The 14,420-nt window shown below is 40.7% G+C and overlaps 2 protein-coding genes across 6 annotated transcripts in view; one reads left to right on the forward strand and one right to left on the reverse strand.

Moving 5' to 3' along the window:
• MRTFA (myocardin related transcription factor A) overlaps positions 1-7,513 on the forward strand; it is a 69,522-nt gene extending 62,009 nt beyond the window's left edge. For 3 of the 4 annotated variants that reach the window (XM_083365686.1, XM_083365685.1, XM_083365687.1), the window contains 5 exons: positions 87-182; positions 306-470; positions 3,317-3,499; positions 3,798-3,858; positions 4,611-7,513. In XM_083365686.1, coding sequence (XP_083221812.1) covers positions 87-182; positions 306-470; positions 3,317-3,499; positions 3,798-3,858; positions 4,611-5,107 — 1,002 coding nt within the window. In that variant the 3' untranslated portion in view covers positions 5,108-7,513. The remainder of the gene's footprint in view (positions 1-86; positions 183-305; positions 471-3,316; positions 3,500-3,797; positions 3,859-4,610) is intronic. The other variant, XM_083365688.1, reaches the window with a different exon arrangement.
• Positions 7,514-7,722: 209 nt separating this feature from the next.
• The window catches only part of SGSM3 (small G protein signaling modulator 3), a 33,206-nt gene continuing 26,508 nt past the window's right edge, over positions 7,723-14,420 (reverse strand). The window contains exons 17-21 of one of the 2 annotated variants that reach the window (XM_083365690.1): positions 14,339-14,387; positions 14,002-14,087; positions 12,609-12,731; positions 9,651-9,711; positions 7,723-9,419 (exon numbers count right to left, since the gene is read on the reverse strand). In XM_083365690.1, coding sequence (XP_083221816.1) covers positions 9,336-9,419; positions 9,651-9,711; positions 12,609-12,731; positions 14,002-14,087; positions 14,339-14,387 — 403 coding nt within the window. In that variant the 3' untranslated portion in view covers positions 7,723-9,335. The remainder of the gene's footprint in view (positions 9,420-9,650; positions 9,712-12,608; positions 12,732-14,001; positions 14,088-14,338; positions 14,388-14,420) is intronic. The other variant, XM_083365689.1, reaches the window with a different exon arrangement.

The following is a 14,420-nucleotide window of genomic DNA, read 5'->3' on the forward strand; positions in this document are numbered from 1 at the left end:
CTTTTGCCCAGACATCTATAACAGGTGACTGTGAAATTTGGCTTTCAGCCTAACTCTCAAGCATTAAAACCTGTATTTTTTTCCAGAGAATGTCATCTCCATCTACAATAGCACCCAGCAAGCCACTTATAAAGAACTCTCCATCATCTCCTGAACTTCCACCAAAGGAGTCCATCCAGAAGGTAGCTAACCACCTATACTCTTAACCGTGGCTTGATTTGCATACTGAAGGGTATTCCTCCTTTTTAAAATCAATGGACCAATCAGAATCTGATCTTGAATTCTTTTTCTTATCTCTCATATAGCATCAGAAGTCAGGTCTGCAAATGGTCACTGGACAGCTGCCACAAACAATCTTATCTTTTTCTGCATCTCCCAACTTGCAGCCGTTCTTCCTGAACGGCTTCCACAAAGGACCGCCGAATGCCAGAGTTCCTGATAAAACTGGCCAGTCCAGTGAGACAAAAAAGGTATTCTCAGCAGGTCCCAATATCATAAGATGAGCCTCTTGTTCAATATCTACATAAAAACACTGGATGAGGTCATCTAAGCAGTTTGGGGTCCTGTATCGTCAAGTGCACTAATGATACTTAATTACACCGTTTGATCCCAGCCTCTGCAAGTGAGGCAACTAGGTCTAGTCCTGATGCCTGTAGGCTGGATGGGAGGAACTCTCTCTGATTCATTCCTACCAAGACTGAGTGGCAATAGCTGCTGGGACCACCTACATCTTAGGGTGTCCAAAAGGTGCTTTTTCAAAAGGCAACTGGACTTTGTTTTTCCTTGAAGACGTTTTGCTTCTCATCCAAGAAGCTTTCTTCAGTTCAGAACTGAAGAAGCTTCTTTGATGGGAAGCAAAACATCTTTAAGGGAAAAAAAGTCCAGTTGCCTTTTGAAAAAGCACCTTTGGGACAACCATGACCTTGATGACTGAGAATCTCCATAGACATTTACATCTTAGGATCTTCTATCTTTGCTTTTGGTGGAGTTGCACTTCCCCATTCAAAAGCAGTGTGTATCAGGATCTTTTTGAATTCACACTTCCAGCTTGAAGAGCACGTGTCAGGTGACCAAGAAGGTCTTTGCGCAGTTCTATCTGGTGATCCCTGTTGTGCCCCTTTCCGGATCAAGGGGCCCTTCAGATAGTCACTCGTGCCTAACCACCTCTTACTGTGATACATTCTAGAGGCTTCCCCTGAAGGCCATTCAAAAGTTCACCCAGGCTAGAATGCAGCAGCATGGGCAGTAATGGGCTTGTATCAGTATGTCCAGACAACACCCCTGCTTTACAAACTGCACTAGTTGCCAGTATGCTTCAGGATGTTGGTTATCATCTATAAAGCCCTATATGGCATGAAGCTACCTATTTGAAGAACTGTCTTATTGCCCCTGATTTCTGTTCAGCCAGCAAGGGCCAACAGTGGGCACACTGTTGGTCCCCTTGATTAAGTAATATCATCTGTTGGAATCTAGGAAGCATATCTTCTATGTCACAATGTCTGTTCTCTGGAAAGGGTTGCTCCTCAACTCCAGGTGGCTTCTGGAAAGGATTGCTCCTCAACTCAAGGTGGCTTCCATCCTAATGGCATTCAGGAAGGCTAAAGATCTTGCTATTTTCCCGTCTTAGGTTAGGTTGAATGGACTTCGTTGCTGCATATATTTTACATGATGGATGGTTAGATGCTCCATCTTGTTTATTGTTTCTATTGCATTTTTAACTTGTTTTGTTTTAGTGGGGGGAGTGGTTGCTTACATTAACCTGTCTAGAATCAGTGGAGAGTGGGAGGGAGAGCCAAAGTCAAATGAGTATGTGTGTGGCTGGGTACATGAATAAAGCAGGATCGAATAGAGACTATAGGTCAGTTCTCAGAAAACAGGCGTAGTTTTATATTGAAATGAAATTTAGTTGTTTCTGTTAAGCATTGTTAAGCCAAGTGATGCCTTTCTAGGAAAAAAAGCTTAACTTTCCTGGTAAAAATTCCATCTGGATTAGTGGAATATTCAGTGGAGTATCTGTATTTTGTATTTGTGTTTGCCCTTTCAGCCATGCCTGATTTTCCTTTTCACCCATTTTCTCAGTTTTGAGGCGTTTCCTTTTTGAAGTCAACTATGACTGTGTTGGAATTGCTATGTTATTGCTTCTTTGAATGTTGAATTATTCCCTGTTGTTTCAATTACATATATTTCTTTAAAAAAAATAAGCATTGCTTAAGAGGTCTAGTATTGCTCCCCCCCCATTAGTTCCAAAACCAGTTACTCCAGTTTACGGTTATTTATTGAATCAAAGATTGTTATCTCTCTGCCATGGTTTGAACATAAAATTTCCAGTCAGTGTGTAGATTGAAACTGAGATTAGTTGAAATCTCCCATAAAACATGGCTTAATTTTTCAGGCTGCTTTTTAATATCCCTCTTAATTTTCCTCCCCTCCCCCAACTTGTACATGGCTGATGGTGGGCCACCCAAGGTCTCCCTCACACCTTTGCAGCACCTCTGCACTTTTTTTCCTGTGACTTCCTCCACTTCCTGCTAAATGACCTGCATATGTGGAATTAGGACAACTAGGACTGCCTGTAGGTTACTGTTGCTATGCTGTCATGCGATGTTATGCTTTATGATTGCAGATCGCATTGCTTAGCAATGGCAGTTCCTGTCCCAAATGCAGTTGTAATTCAAGGGCTACCTGAACATTTTAAGGCATTCCAGTTTGCCCACTTTGGCCTATGGGTTTCTAGCTTTCAGATACAAATATGGGTATACACTAATATTCTTTTGATTCTTGCATTTTTCTTTATTTAACTTTCTTGAATAGGCATCATATTAAGCATGTAGAAAATAGGCCTGCTGTCTTGAAGGTGGGTGTATGCAATTGTGTCATTAGGAATATCTACTTGAGGAATGGGTTTAATCTTATATATTTCTGATGGCTTGTGCATATTTTAAAAACAAACGGATGTTACTGTTATGGTGTCTCATGGTGTGGAAATAAGAATCCTATTAAGAGTTTTCTTAGAGAGAAATTCTATCTAGCCCTTTAATAGGAAATTTATTATATAAACTTTATTTAGGTAAGAGAAAATTATTTTTAATATATAAAAGAATACAGAGCTTCCTGAGATAAAAGAAATCCATCAGGAATTGGATGATGCATAGAATGCATCGAGGACAAGTGATAACAATGGGCCATCCTGCTCAGAAGAGGAAAAAAGTATAAACTAGAGCAGCCAGAGTTCATCATCAAACATTTTGTTGAAAATTTGCTCTGGAGTTGGTCTCAAAAGAATTACAGCCGCCTGTTACTTGTTCTTCCTTCACAGCTTCTCTCACAGCCAAGCTCTCCAGCTCCTCCTTCTCCACCCCAGGTGGACCTTGAGCAGCAGAAGCAGAGCCCTTCCTTCTTTGGCACTTTGCCACCACTGCTTCTCCCTGCCACCTCAGTTGTGATGAAAGAACCACCAGGCTATGAGGAGGCTGTGAAGCAGCAACCCAAGTCCTCTGAGGTGAGAGTAACTGCTTTGCTGTGACAAATTAGGAAAGTACTCGGTATGGATCTATCCTTTTTGCAAATTATCTTAAAATTTTTGGAATTCATCTATTGACTCGATCCACTTTGCACCACTGAAGGTTACGTTCTGCCATATTTCATATGTACTCTTCATACCAGAAAGGAAGATACGGGTAAAACTTTTGGTTAGCACATCATGTTTTATATTATTTGGCCACAGGGTGATGATTATAATGTATAAATTGCTGCATTACTATTAAATGTGATACAAACCTATTCCCTTTCTTTTTTAGGAGAATGGCTGCTCAAGTCAGCAGATGGATGATTTGTTTGATATTTTAATTGAACATGGAGGTATGAAGAGAGGATCTTCTGGTCTATCATTCTGATGGCTTATACTGCATTTAGCCCAATTGTTTAAAAGAGTGTGCCTATCAGCTTTATTTATCAAATCAAAGAGGAAAGGCCATTCCACCAGTGGAAGATACCCTTGGAGGCCCTTTGGGCCATCCGCCCCCCTCCTAGTATTCCATTCCTCGTTACTATGAGGCTGCTGGAGGAACAGGTGTGCTGGGTCAGAATGAAGCAGTCTGCAAGTACTCCAGTTCTTATGAAATTTAGGCTTCCCACATAATGCTGGTGCTAATGGAAGAAAAAGGGAGGAAATGTTGTAAGGTGCAAACATAATACAATCAGTGTATGGAGTCTGCAGAAGCTGTTGAGATCATACTGGGTTACATTCTGAGGTTTGGTTGCTACTTCGTGTGTGGGAACTGGGGGAAATAGATACCTGATGATTAGAGTCAATTAACAGAAACTTAAAGTTTTCCCCAAAAGGTGGAAAGCTGAACATTTGAGGTAAGTGATGGTGCCTTGAAGAAGCATAACAGGATGAAAGGGTGAGTGAGTGAGTGAGTGAGTGGAATGAGGAAATGGCTAATGGATGCATGAGAGAAAGCTTCACCTGTCACTGATATGAAACCACCATTATCTTCTGAAGGTGGTAAGGATGTATGTAATTCCTGAAGTGCTGCAGTAGTGGTGAGTTAATGGCTATATCATTAGTGTTAGAGTGCATGTAATTTACTTGCATTTTTTCCCAACAGAGATTTCGGCTCAATTCAAAGAATCTCCCTTAGCAAAGAAAGATCCCACTGTTACCCCAAAATGCCCGTCTCCATCCAGCAATCATCATTCCTCAGAGCTTTCTCTGCAGGGGCCTGTGAGTCACCCAAGCTCCGTTAATCCACCAGGCAGACTGGAAGACTTCTTAGAGAGTACCACTGGTCTCTCTTTGTTGACAGCAGTCCCTGATGGAACCGAGCCCCTAATTGATCTCTACAGTGAGATGCTAAGCAGTTCAGCTATCCTGGACCATCCATCATCACCTATGGACACATCAGAATTGCACTTTGCCCCTGAATCTGCTGGGGGACCAGGTTTGGACTTGGCAGAACCCAATTTGGACAGCATGGATTGGTTGGAGCTGTCAGGAGGGCCAGTGATGAGCCTTACACCCCTCAGTTCTGCAACCCCTAGCCTCTTCTCCACAGATTTCCTTGATGGACATGATTTGCAGCTGCACTGGGATTCTTGCTTATAACTTTTTGACCAAGTAAACTGAAGGGAGTACAGGTGGGTGTAGGAGATGAGCAAGAATTTAAGTAAACAATGCATCTAATGAACCTTCTTTTTTCCTCCCCCCCTTCCCAATTTTGACCAGTTTTTGTAAAGCTAGAGCCAAGGGCAAGTACCCATGATGTTTTCTGAATGAAAATTCAATCTCAGGAAAGCTGCCACTTTTTCCAGTGGTTTGTCAAAATGGGGCTCTTTCCTCAAACATTTAGCAATTGCATCAGAGTTCTATGGGTGACTGCAGATACTTCAACATCCTGCAGAAGCTGGAGCAGTTCTAGGCAAAGGATCCAGAAAAATCATTGGCAAACACAGTTCTCCTTGCTGGAGATTAATTGGAAAGCATAAAAAAATTGGAAAAAGTTGATTTGTCCACACTGTAAAGATTTTCACTTAGAATATGACTCATCTGGGAAAGGAAGTGGGGAATTAGGATGAATTCATACTGAAGTTTACAGTCAGTTCGGAGGGTTACAGTCTAGTTAAAATAACCTTTTTCTTGATAATGCTGTAGTGTATGTGCTTCCTGCCTATTAAGAAAGCTAAATCCATATTATATCATAACTTAAGAGTTCTGGATTGCCCCAGTGTAAAATAAACAGAGGGCCAATTATTCTGGTTCTAGTATCTTACGAGCTAAGATTTGCAATGAATCAAGACAGTTGTACAAAGTACAGTATTTTCAGCTTCCTGTAATTCCTTTAAAAATTATTCCAATGGTTCCAGCTATGGAATATAGTGCTGTTTTGAGGAAATGGAGTTCTGAACTGACTGGTTGGCAGTCTTAAACATCAGCACTTTGAGCTGTAAGCCCTGCTCTTCCTACTATTCACAGACTTACCGTGTTTCCCCGAAAATAAGACCCGGTCTTTTTTATTTTTTTCCTCCAAAAGAAGCAGGTGTATGTATGTGTGTATCTTTTCCACTCACCTCCGGTACCAATAGCACAGCCCAGCCAGCCCACCTCTGCGGCCAATGGAGCAGCTTCATTCTGCAGTTGAGAATGAAGCTCCGGCCTGCATTTCGCAGTCAAAGGCCTTTCTGGAAGGCCACTATAGCCAAGAACCTGAGCTATGGGTTGAATCCATGGCTGGGTTCTCAGCTGCAAAGGAAAGGTCTCTGACTGCAAAATGTAGGCCTGGGGACGCCACGGAAGAAGTGGGCTGGCGTGGAGAGGCCTGGCTACAAGGTAAGAGGGTGCAGGGCGCGTAGGCAGCTCCATACCCCCATCCTTGCCCTAGCTTGATTTTTAGGTTTGTGCCTCGCCCAAAACTAGGGCTTATTTTAACAGTTTACATAATTCAATTCATAAGAACCTCGAGGAACACATGCACGTGCTATTACACAGAGGAAACTTACGTAGCCATAACCCCTGCTACTGTGAAATGTGGTTGTAAATCCTAGTCTTTCCTCTTGAAACTTGTCTTTATTTTTTACCTAGTAAACTTGTACATATCTCTACAAAACTGTTCTAGAAAGCTAATGAAATTAATCATTATTAGGTGATGCTTTCCTTTAGCTTCTCCTTTTTGTAAAACTGTTACAAAGCAATCATTTTAGGCTGGGAGTTGGAACACATACCTTGCCCTTGAACTACCAGTTTAACCTTTTTGCATATGCCATTAAATATTATTAGTCAATCTCCCTTTCCATAGAGAAGAATGTGTAACTCATGGATCTGTTGGCATGAGTTTCTTCCCCACTAAAAGACTTCTCTAGTTTCACAGAATTCCAAAAACTCCTTTACTTCCGATTCTCTAACAGTTTATAGAGTCTATATCATCCTAATACCCGTTCATGATGAACAGCCTCATCTTGAAAAGTTGCGGTTATGTGACTAGCCAGAGTCCTAGAGTAGCTAACTGCAAGTGAAGCTGATTTCTGTAAAAATCTGCAGGAATCAGATTGTTAGAATTGCTGAATGTATTCATCCTTTATATTCTACAGGACATGCAACCAATCATATAGATTAGTGGCTAGTTTGCAAAGATAGCTAGTTTTGGATAGTTTGGATAATACAACTTGTATAACCTACATTAGGGCCATATCAGTGGGAGGGAGATCAGTGTGAGCATTTTTGCATTTTCCCCTCATTCTGAGAACAGTAAACAAGCTATCAAACAAGAGGACTTTATCTCAAAGGGTGCTATGACAACTGCCTGTCTCTGAAAGAAGAAGCTATTCACCATAAGCAAATACAAAAATAAAATGAAAAGCTTTGACAGAACACTATTAATGAACTTAAAAAGGCTTTTGAGATATTACTTGTCATGGAAGTGGGAATTGGGGTGTACATCCATTTTTCTCCAATGTATAAGATAGTATCTGTCATTTATCCTCTCTAAATTCTCCTTTTACTTCATACAGCAACTAAGAATTTGCCTCTAGTCTAAATATACACATTTTTCTGCTGAAAATCATATTTGAATAACATGTATTTGATCAGCATGCACATTTTCTTCCTGTATCCATCAACAAAAATAATTAGCAACGTAAGGAGTCTTAAGCAGGGCTTTTGGATTGACATAGAATGAACATGCAACTGGAAAAGGATATGTAATGAGAAATTGGGGAAGGGTAAAGAATGGATAAATCAAATTTATTTTTTCATTTACAGATATCTGAAAAATCCATTTTATTAAAAAAATTGTGTTCTAGCATTTTTGTACATCTTATCTTTGGTCATGGCATTATCAATAACATGTATTTGCCATGGTGAAAATACAGACAAAGGCATTCAGCACATGAATAACATGGAACTACTTCACAGTATTGCTATTGACACAAAATTTAGGTGGGAAGTTTTTCTCTACTACTAGCATTAGCTGTACCTGTGTTTTATCTTACTTTTGAATAGAATTTGCCTCTGTTCCCATAAGTAGGAAGAGAAAGGGTGGAAAAAACTGATTGTAAGAGTACTGTTTATGGAATTAGAAACACTGCATCTAGACACATAATTCATCCCATACGTGGTATACAGTGTCTATAGAGATATAAGTACAAAAGTGTCAGACCCACTCAGTAAGACTTAATACTCTGTAGTTCATATGAAGAACAAGAACAACAGGCTAGTATATATAAAATTTCACTCCTATTTAGCCTGTCATAGGCAGTTACAAGATAAACCATCAATTTATAAGCCAAAAATGATACAATTTTGATTAATCTTCCTTTAATGGTTTGATTGTGCTCTCCAATAGTGCTCTTCATTTCTTTTATTTGGACTAATACAGATACCATGAAGCAAAGAGTGTGCTTCTGCCCTGCACTCTGCTCACACCCACAGATAGAAGCTGAAGTTATCCCCTGAGCCAGCTCAAGCCTGAATCCATTTCCCATTCTAGAGATATGTCAAAATATACATAAATTTCTGAATATAATATAGCTCTCTCGTAATAATTTAAAAAATGATCTAGGTAAAATAATTAGGCTTGGATCACAGCTAAACAGAATGAAAAGGACAGACTGCTATTGCAATTATTTTTTATAATACCCATGGCAGCCTCAATCACCGGACAGTCTTTTTAGGCACTTTATGGCAGTACCAAAGCCATTTGTGCATATTAGCACCAAGAAAAGAAAAACCATTTCCACACTATCAAGTTCTTAGTAAAGCAAGCTTGCATTTTTTGCATTGCAAAATAAAGCCTCTTCCATGAAGGAGGCAAATTTCAACAGAACTTTTCCACCATCGCTCTGCTCTCCTGGTCAGAAGAAATGTAACTGCTAGATGATTACCTTGGGGGAATCCTTCATTTTCTAATACATTTATGAGTCAGTAAAAGTGTTTGTTTTTAACAAGTACGGGGGCCCAAGTGATATAAAGTCACATTTCTTTGTAGCCATAAGTTATGAAGAAAAGTAACACTACTGAACAACCTGGGTCACTTGAAATGCTGCTCCTGTTTGCTATCGAATGGGAAATCTGTGGCCCTTTAGAAGGCCAACACTGCTCACCATTAGGTAGGCTACTTGGATTATAGTTCGCACTATGCGTGAACAACAGGGTCTTCGATCCTCTTCTATTGCAAATGGCTGCCTAATGTTAATAGTAATTAGTAGACGTTTACTGGAGGGAGGCAGGTTACAGAAAGATATGTAACACACAAAGGGCCAGAAAACTGCCTGGGAGAAGAGAGGATATATGTCACATTCATTTGCCATTCAGGAAGTCCAAACAGGAGCTCATAAAGGAATCACCCATCTATGTCCCAGCTGAAGAGATGATGTTTCACAAGCATGTCCTGAACACCTTCCTTCAGTGGTTTCTTCTCCTTCTCCTATAGAAAGCAAGCAGAGAGTTTATAAACAGTGTACAACCTTAGTGATTCTTGTTAATGTATCATTTGGGGCCTTCAGACAGTTGGTCCCTAAGAAAGAAAGGCTTTGAGGGCTAGGACAGGAAGATACGGTCACATGCACCTCCCACTCCTATTCAAGGCCAAGGATAGTAAGAAATTTCTGATCTGTGCTAAAAAAAAATCCAGGTAGTTTCAGGGTAACATACTCACCTCTCTTTTTGTTGGGAGTTCCCAGTCCTGAGAAAGGCTGAATGCAAATTTACTGAGAACCCTGTGATAGAATATACCCAGTAATTAGGATTTAAGATTAAACTATATATAATATAGACAATGAAATTAGGTAACATTGCTACAGTCTGAATTTGTAGCAGACCTATTTGAGGTTGGGGTTTATAGAGGGAAAAGAATATTTGATCCCCTGCTGATTTTGTACGTTTGCCCACTGACAAAGAAATGATCAGTCTATAATTTTAACGGTAGGTTAATTTTAACAGTGAGACACAAAATAACAAAAAAATCCAGAAAAACGCATTTTTAAAAAGTTATAAATTGATTTGCATTTTAATGAGTGAAATAAGTATTTGATCCCTTATCAATCAGCAAGATTCTGGCTTCCAGGTATGCTTTATACAGGTAATGAGCTGAGATGAGGAGCACTCTCTGAAAGGGAATGCTCCTAATCTCTGCTTGTTACCTGTATAAAATACACCTGTCCACAGAAGCAATCAATCAAATCAGATTCAAAACTCTCCACCATGGCCAAGACCAAAGAGCTGTCCAAGGATGCCAGGGACAAGATTATAACCTACACAAGGCTGGAATGGGCTACAAGAGTATTGCCAAGCAGCTTGGTGAGGAGGTGACAACAGTTGGTGTGATTATTCGCAAATGGAAGAAACAAAATAACTCTCAATCTCCCTCGGTCTGAGGCTCCATGCAAGATCTCACCTTGTGGAGTTTCAATGATCATGAGAACGGTGAGGAATCAGCCCAGAACTACATGGGAGGATTTTGTCAATGGTCTCAAGGCAGCTGGGACCACAGTCACCAAGAAAACAATTGGTAACACACTATACCGTGAAGGACTGAAATCCTACAGCACCAGCAAGGTTCCCCTACTCAAGAAAGCACATGTACAGACCCGTCTGAAGTTTGCCAGTGAACATCTGAATGATTCAGAGGAGAACTGGGTGACAGGGTTGTGGTCAGATGATGAGACCAAAATCAAGCTCTTTGGCATCAACTCGACTTGCTGTTTTTGGAGGAGAAGAAATGCTGTTTATGACTCCAAGAACACCATCCCCACCGTTAAACATGGAGATGGAAACATGCTTTGGGGGTGTTTTTCTGCTAAGGGGACAGGACAACTTCACCCATCAAAGAGACGATGGATGGTGCCATGTACAGTAGTGGCCAAAATTGTGGAAATCTTTTGGGAAAAATGTATTTTTGAGGTTTGATGGCTAATAACACCACTTACTTTGGAGTAGTACCATAAAATTATATATCAATGGAAAGATAATTTAATCAAGAATGTAATACAACAAAGTTTGTTCAATTAACTGTACTGTATTCTATGCAAAGTTATAGCCAGGTAACCAGAAAAAGGAAGCACAACTTGCTTAGGTTGATATCAGGTAGCTTTCCTTTATCTGATTGCAGCCAATGAGCATGAGTTTTTAGAGAGCCAATCAGGTGTCATCTTGTTTTGGCAATGAGCCAATCAGATCACAGTAGGATTCAGACTTATATGCCACTTCATGGTCCTTTATAGCCCTCTCTAAGTGGTTTACAGAATCAGCATATTGCCACCAAAAATTTGGGTCCACATTTTACTGACCTTGGGAGTATGGAAGGATGGGTCAAACTTGAGCCAGTCAGGATCAAACTCCTGGCAGTGGGGAGAGTTAGCCTGCACTATTGCTTTCTAACCACTGCACTACCATGGCTCAAGATTGAACAAAAAAGCCCAGTTCACAATAAACTGTTGCTTTGGAGATATTCATATAAATGGTTTTAATTGTGAAAAGAACAAAGGAAAAGGTAAACTGGAACACCCAGCACACTGAAAGTGAATGTATTTTATTCTAATTTGACTGTACATGTGCAGCATTTTTACTTACAATGAGCTTCTTGTCAGATTTCCTATATCTATATTGGAGGTAGTCAACATGCAGCCTTGAGCCTCTAATCAAATTACCTATCAATCAAACTCTGCCATTCATGGCAAATGCTCAGCAGTTCCCTTTTAACTTTATCTAAATTAACTGAATTTAGATAAAATTCAATTAATTACAATGGAAGGGAAGGGAGCAAAGTGCAAATGGGGAGGTATGGGGTCTGACTAATCCATTAACCACTTCAAAAATACCATTCCCCCATTGGGACCCCAGGCCAGCTGGCAGAGCCAAGTCTTCAAGCCCTTTCAGAAGGTCAGAAGGGTGGGTCAGAACTTACGGGGAGAGGGGACGGGCAGGATATTTCAGAAGGCGGGCACCACAGCAGTAAAAACTCTTCTCTTGGACCCTCCCAACCAAACTTCCTTGACTGATGGGGTCCGCAGCATGCTGCCTCTGTTGGTGCAGGTGGGGCAAACTAATCCCGTTGGGATGAGCCAGTCCCTTAGATAACCTGGACCCATACTATAAGAAGGGCATTATAGATAATGACCAACACTTTGACTTGAACCAGGAAGCAAATTGGCAACCAATGCAGCTTGCGGAACAACAATGTAACATGGACCATCCTAGAGGCCCCAAGAACTGCCCACGCAGCTGCATTCCACACCTGCTGAAGCTTCTGGATAGTTTTCAAGGGTAGCCCCATATACAGCACATTGCAGCAGTCCAACTGAGTGAGGATCAGGGCTTGAGTGACTTGTGTGTAGGAACTTCTGATTCAAGAAAGGCACAACTGGTGCACAACATGGAGTTGTGCAAGGGCTCTCCTAACCAGGATTCCACTCCCATCTGCTCATAAAGAGTTGTGAATCTCTACAGAGAAGGGCAGCACAAGAGAATCTCAAGGACATCAGAGTGTGAGATATTTAAACAATATACTTAACTTCATTGCATCAAATTGGTATGAATTTATTTAGATAAGAGAGCAGTTTCCAGAAAACAATCTGGCAGTACAGTAATATGGAAAGCAGAAAAAAAAGCCACTTACCTGAGCTCACACTTGATCTGTACCCAGCCAGGACTGCGCAGAAATGACCAGGGATGGAACCATTTCTCCACTGACTGCAGACTTGAGCAAAGTACCTCAAGCCACAGGTGTAGCACCTGCTCACTAAAAATCAAGTTATAAATCAAGTTACAACTTCCATCATATTAGGCAATCCAGGATAACAGGTGAAAAAAGAAGAAAGAAATCTTGTTCATTAGTTTATTTTTTTGCAATTCTATGCAACTTACAATAACAGAATCCTGAAATGATTAGAACTGAATGCCAGATTTTTTAGATCAGCCATGCAAATAAGTAATGTATGAAATCTATTTTAATTCACTCCACCCACTACAACCTACAGCCAGAATTCATGAATTCTAAACTAAAGAATTTATTCTGAGTAACATACCTGACCATGAAAACAGATTGATGTGAATCACCTCCACTGTCAAGTTACATATTAATTGCTTTTGAGGTGAAGCCCAGATACAGGGCAATATCTCCTCCCCTTGAGAAGGTGCTTTGGCACATGGTATCCATGGACTCCTAGATTCCCCTGGCCCTATTTCCAAGATATGCAGATTGAAATCTTCTAGCACACAGAGCCTGGGAATATCCATCACTAGCTCAGCTATCAGATTCAGGAGCCTAGGAAGGAGTTAAGGGGTTGGGGGGAAGAGACCACAAAAACTCTCAGCCTGTCACTGGACCCATCTGCTCATAAAGAACTTCAAATCTGGCCATGAGGAATAGGGCATCTAGCTAAGAGTTTTGGCCACATCAATACCGCCCTCCTCCTCTGTCTTGAAGTTATGATTGTATGCCATACAAAATCCAGCAAGACAGATTTCAGATGTAAGCAACCCTCCAACCTCACCTAGCCATGTCTTGACGATAGATTGTGAGTCTGCTGTCCCATCCCCTCTATCACTTTATGGAGGGGCAAGCTAAACAGACTAGCATTCAACAGAAGCAGCCTGAGTCATTTGGCATGCTTAAAGACATAAACTGGTACAATAGTGTGGAGGGCAGAAGGAATTACCTTGAAAGATAAGAGGAGGAGGAGTTGCTACCAAGGTAATGGGTCAGATAAGAGCAGTCTGCATCTGGGACAAGAGTGTGACATGAGGAAAATATCTCAGGCAAACCCCTCTATAGTTCACACAAAGGAGGGAGGGAGGAAGCACATTCAGACCTGCAAGGCTATGTTAATATAGCTTTATAATAAAAGTGGCATTAATCCACATGACATTGGTTTCCTAGTCTGATCTACCTTGATGAGCTGACAAATACACCCTGAACTGCTATTCCATGGCTTTTTCAATAAAATGAAATCCAAAGTTGTTCTTTACTATTAATAAATGCAAGCTTGAAACAAAATTGTATGACTCACTTCAATCCAATACAGATGAGAGACCGAAGCTTTACATCCATCTGAGCATGGGCGGCATCATGTGACATATTCACAGACTGTACTGCCTTCCAGAAAAAAAATGAAGATACGTGGATAACCCTCCTCCCTTTGGTACCAGAAAATACCAAAACTTCACATTCTCAATTTAGGGCCTCTGGAGGCAACTGGGATGATTAAATCTTAAAATGCCATCTGCTGACACTGACAGTACCAATGGCTTTTCCACAGTCTCGTAGGATAACAGATTTTGGTCACTCACATCAGCCTATTTAGGAGTTTCTCCATGTCTATTTTAGGGATCAAACTGTACACTCACTCGATAAAGAAGTTCTTCTGGAGTAAGCACTTTTCCATCTTCATCTAACCTAAAACAGTAAAGTAATTTGCTTTATGTATTA

This window comes from Vipera ursinii (genome assembly GCF_947247035.1).
Source record: "Vipera ursinii genome assembly, chromosome: 6".
Classification (NCBI taxonomy): domain Eukaryota; kingdom Metazoa; phylum Chordata; class Lepidosauria; order Squamata; family Viperidae; genus Vipera; species Vipera ursinii.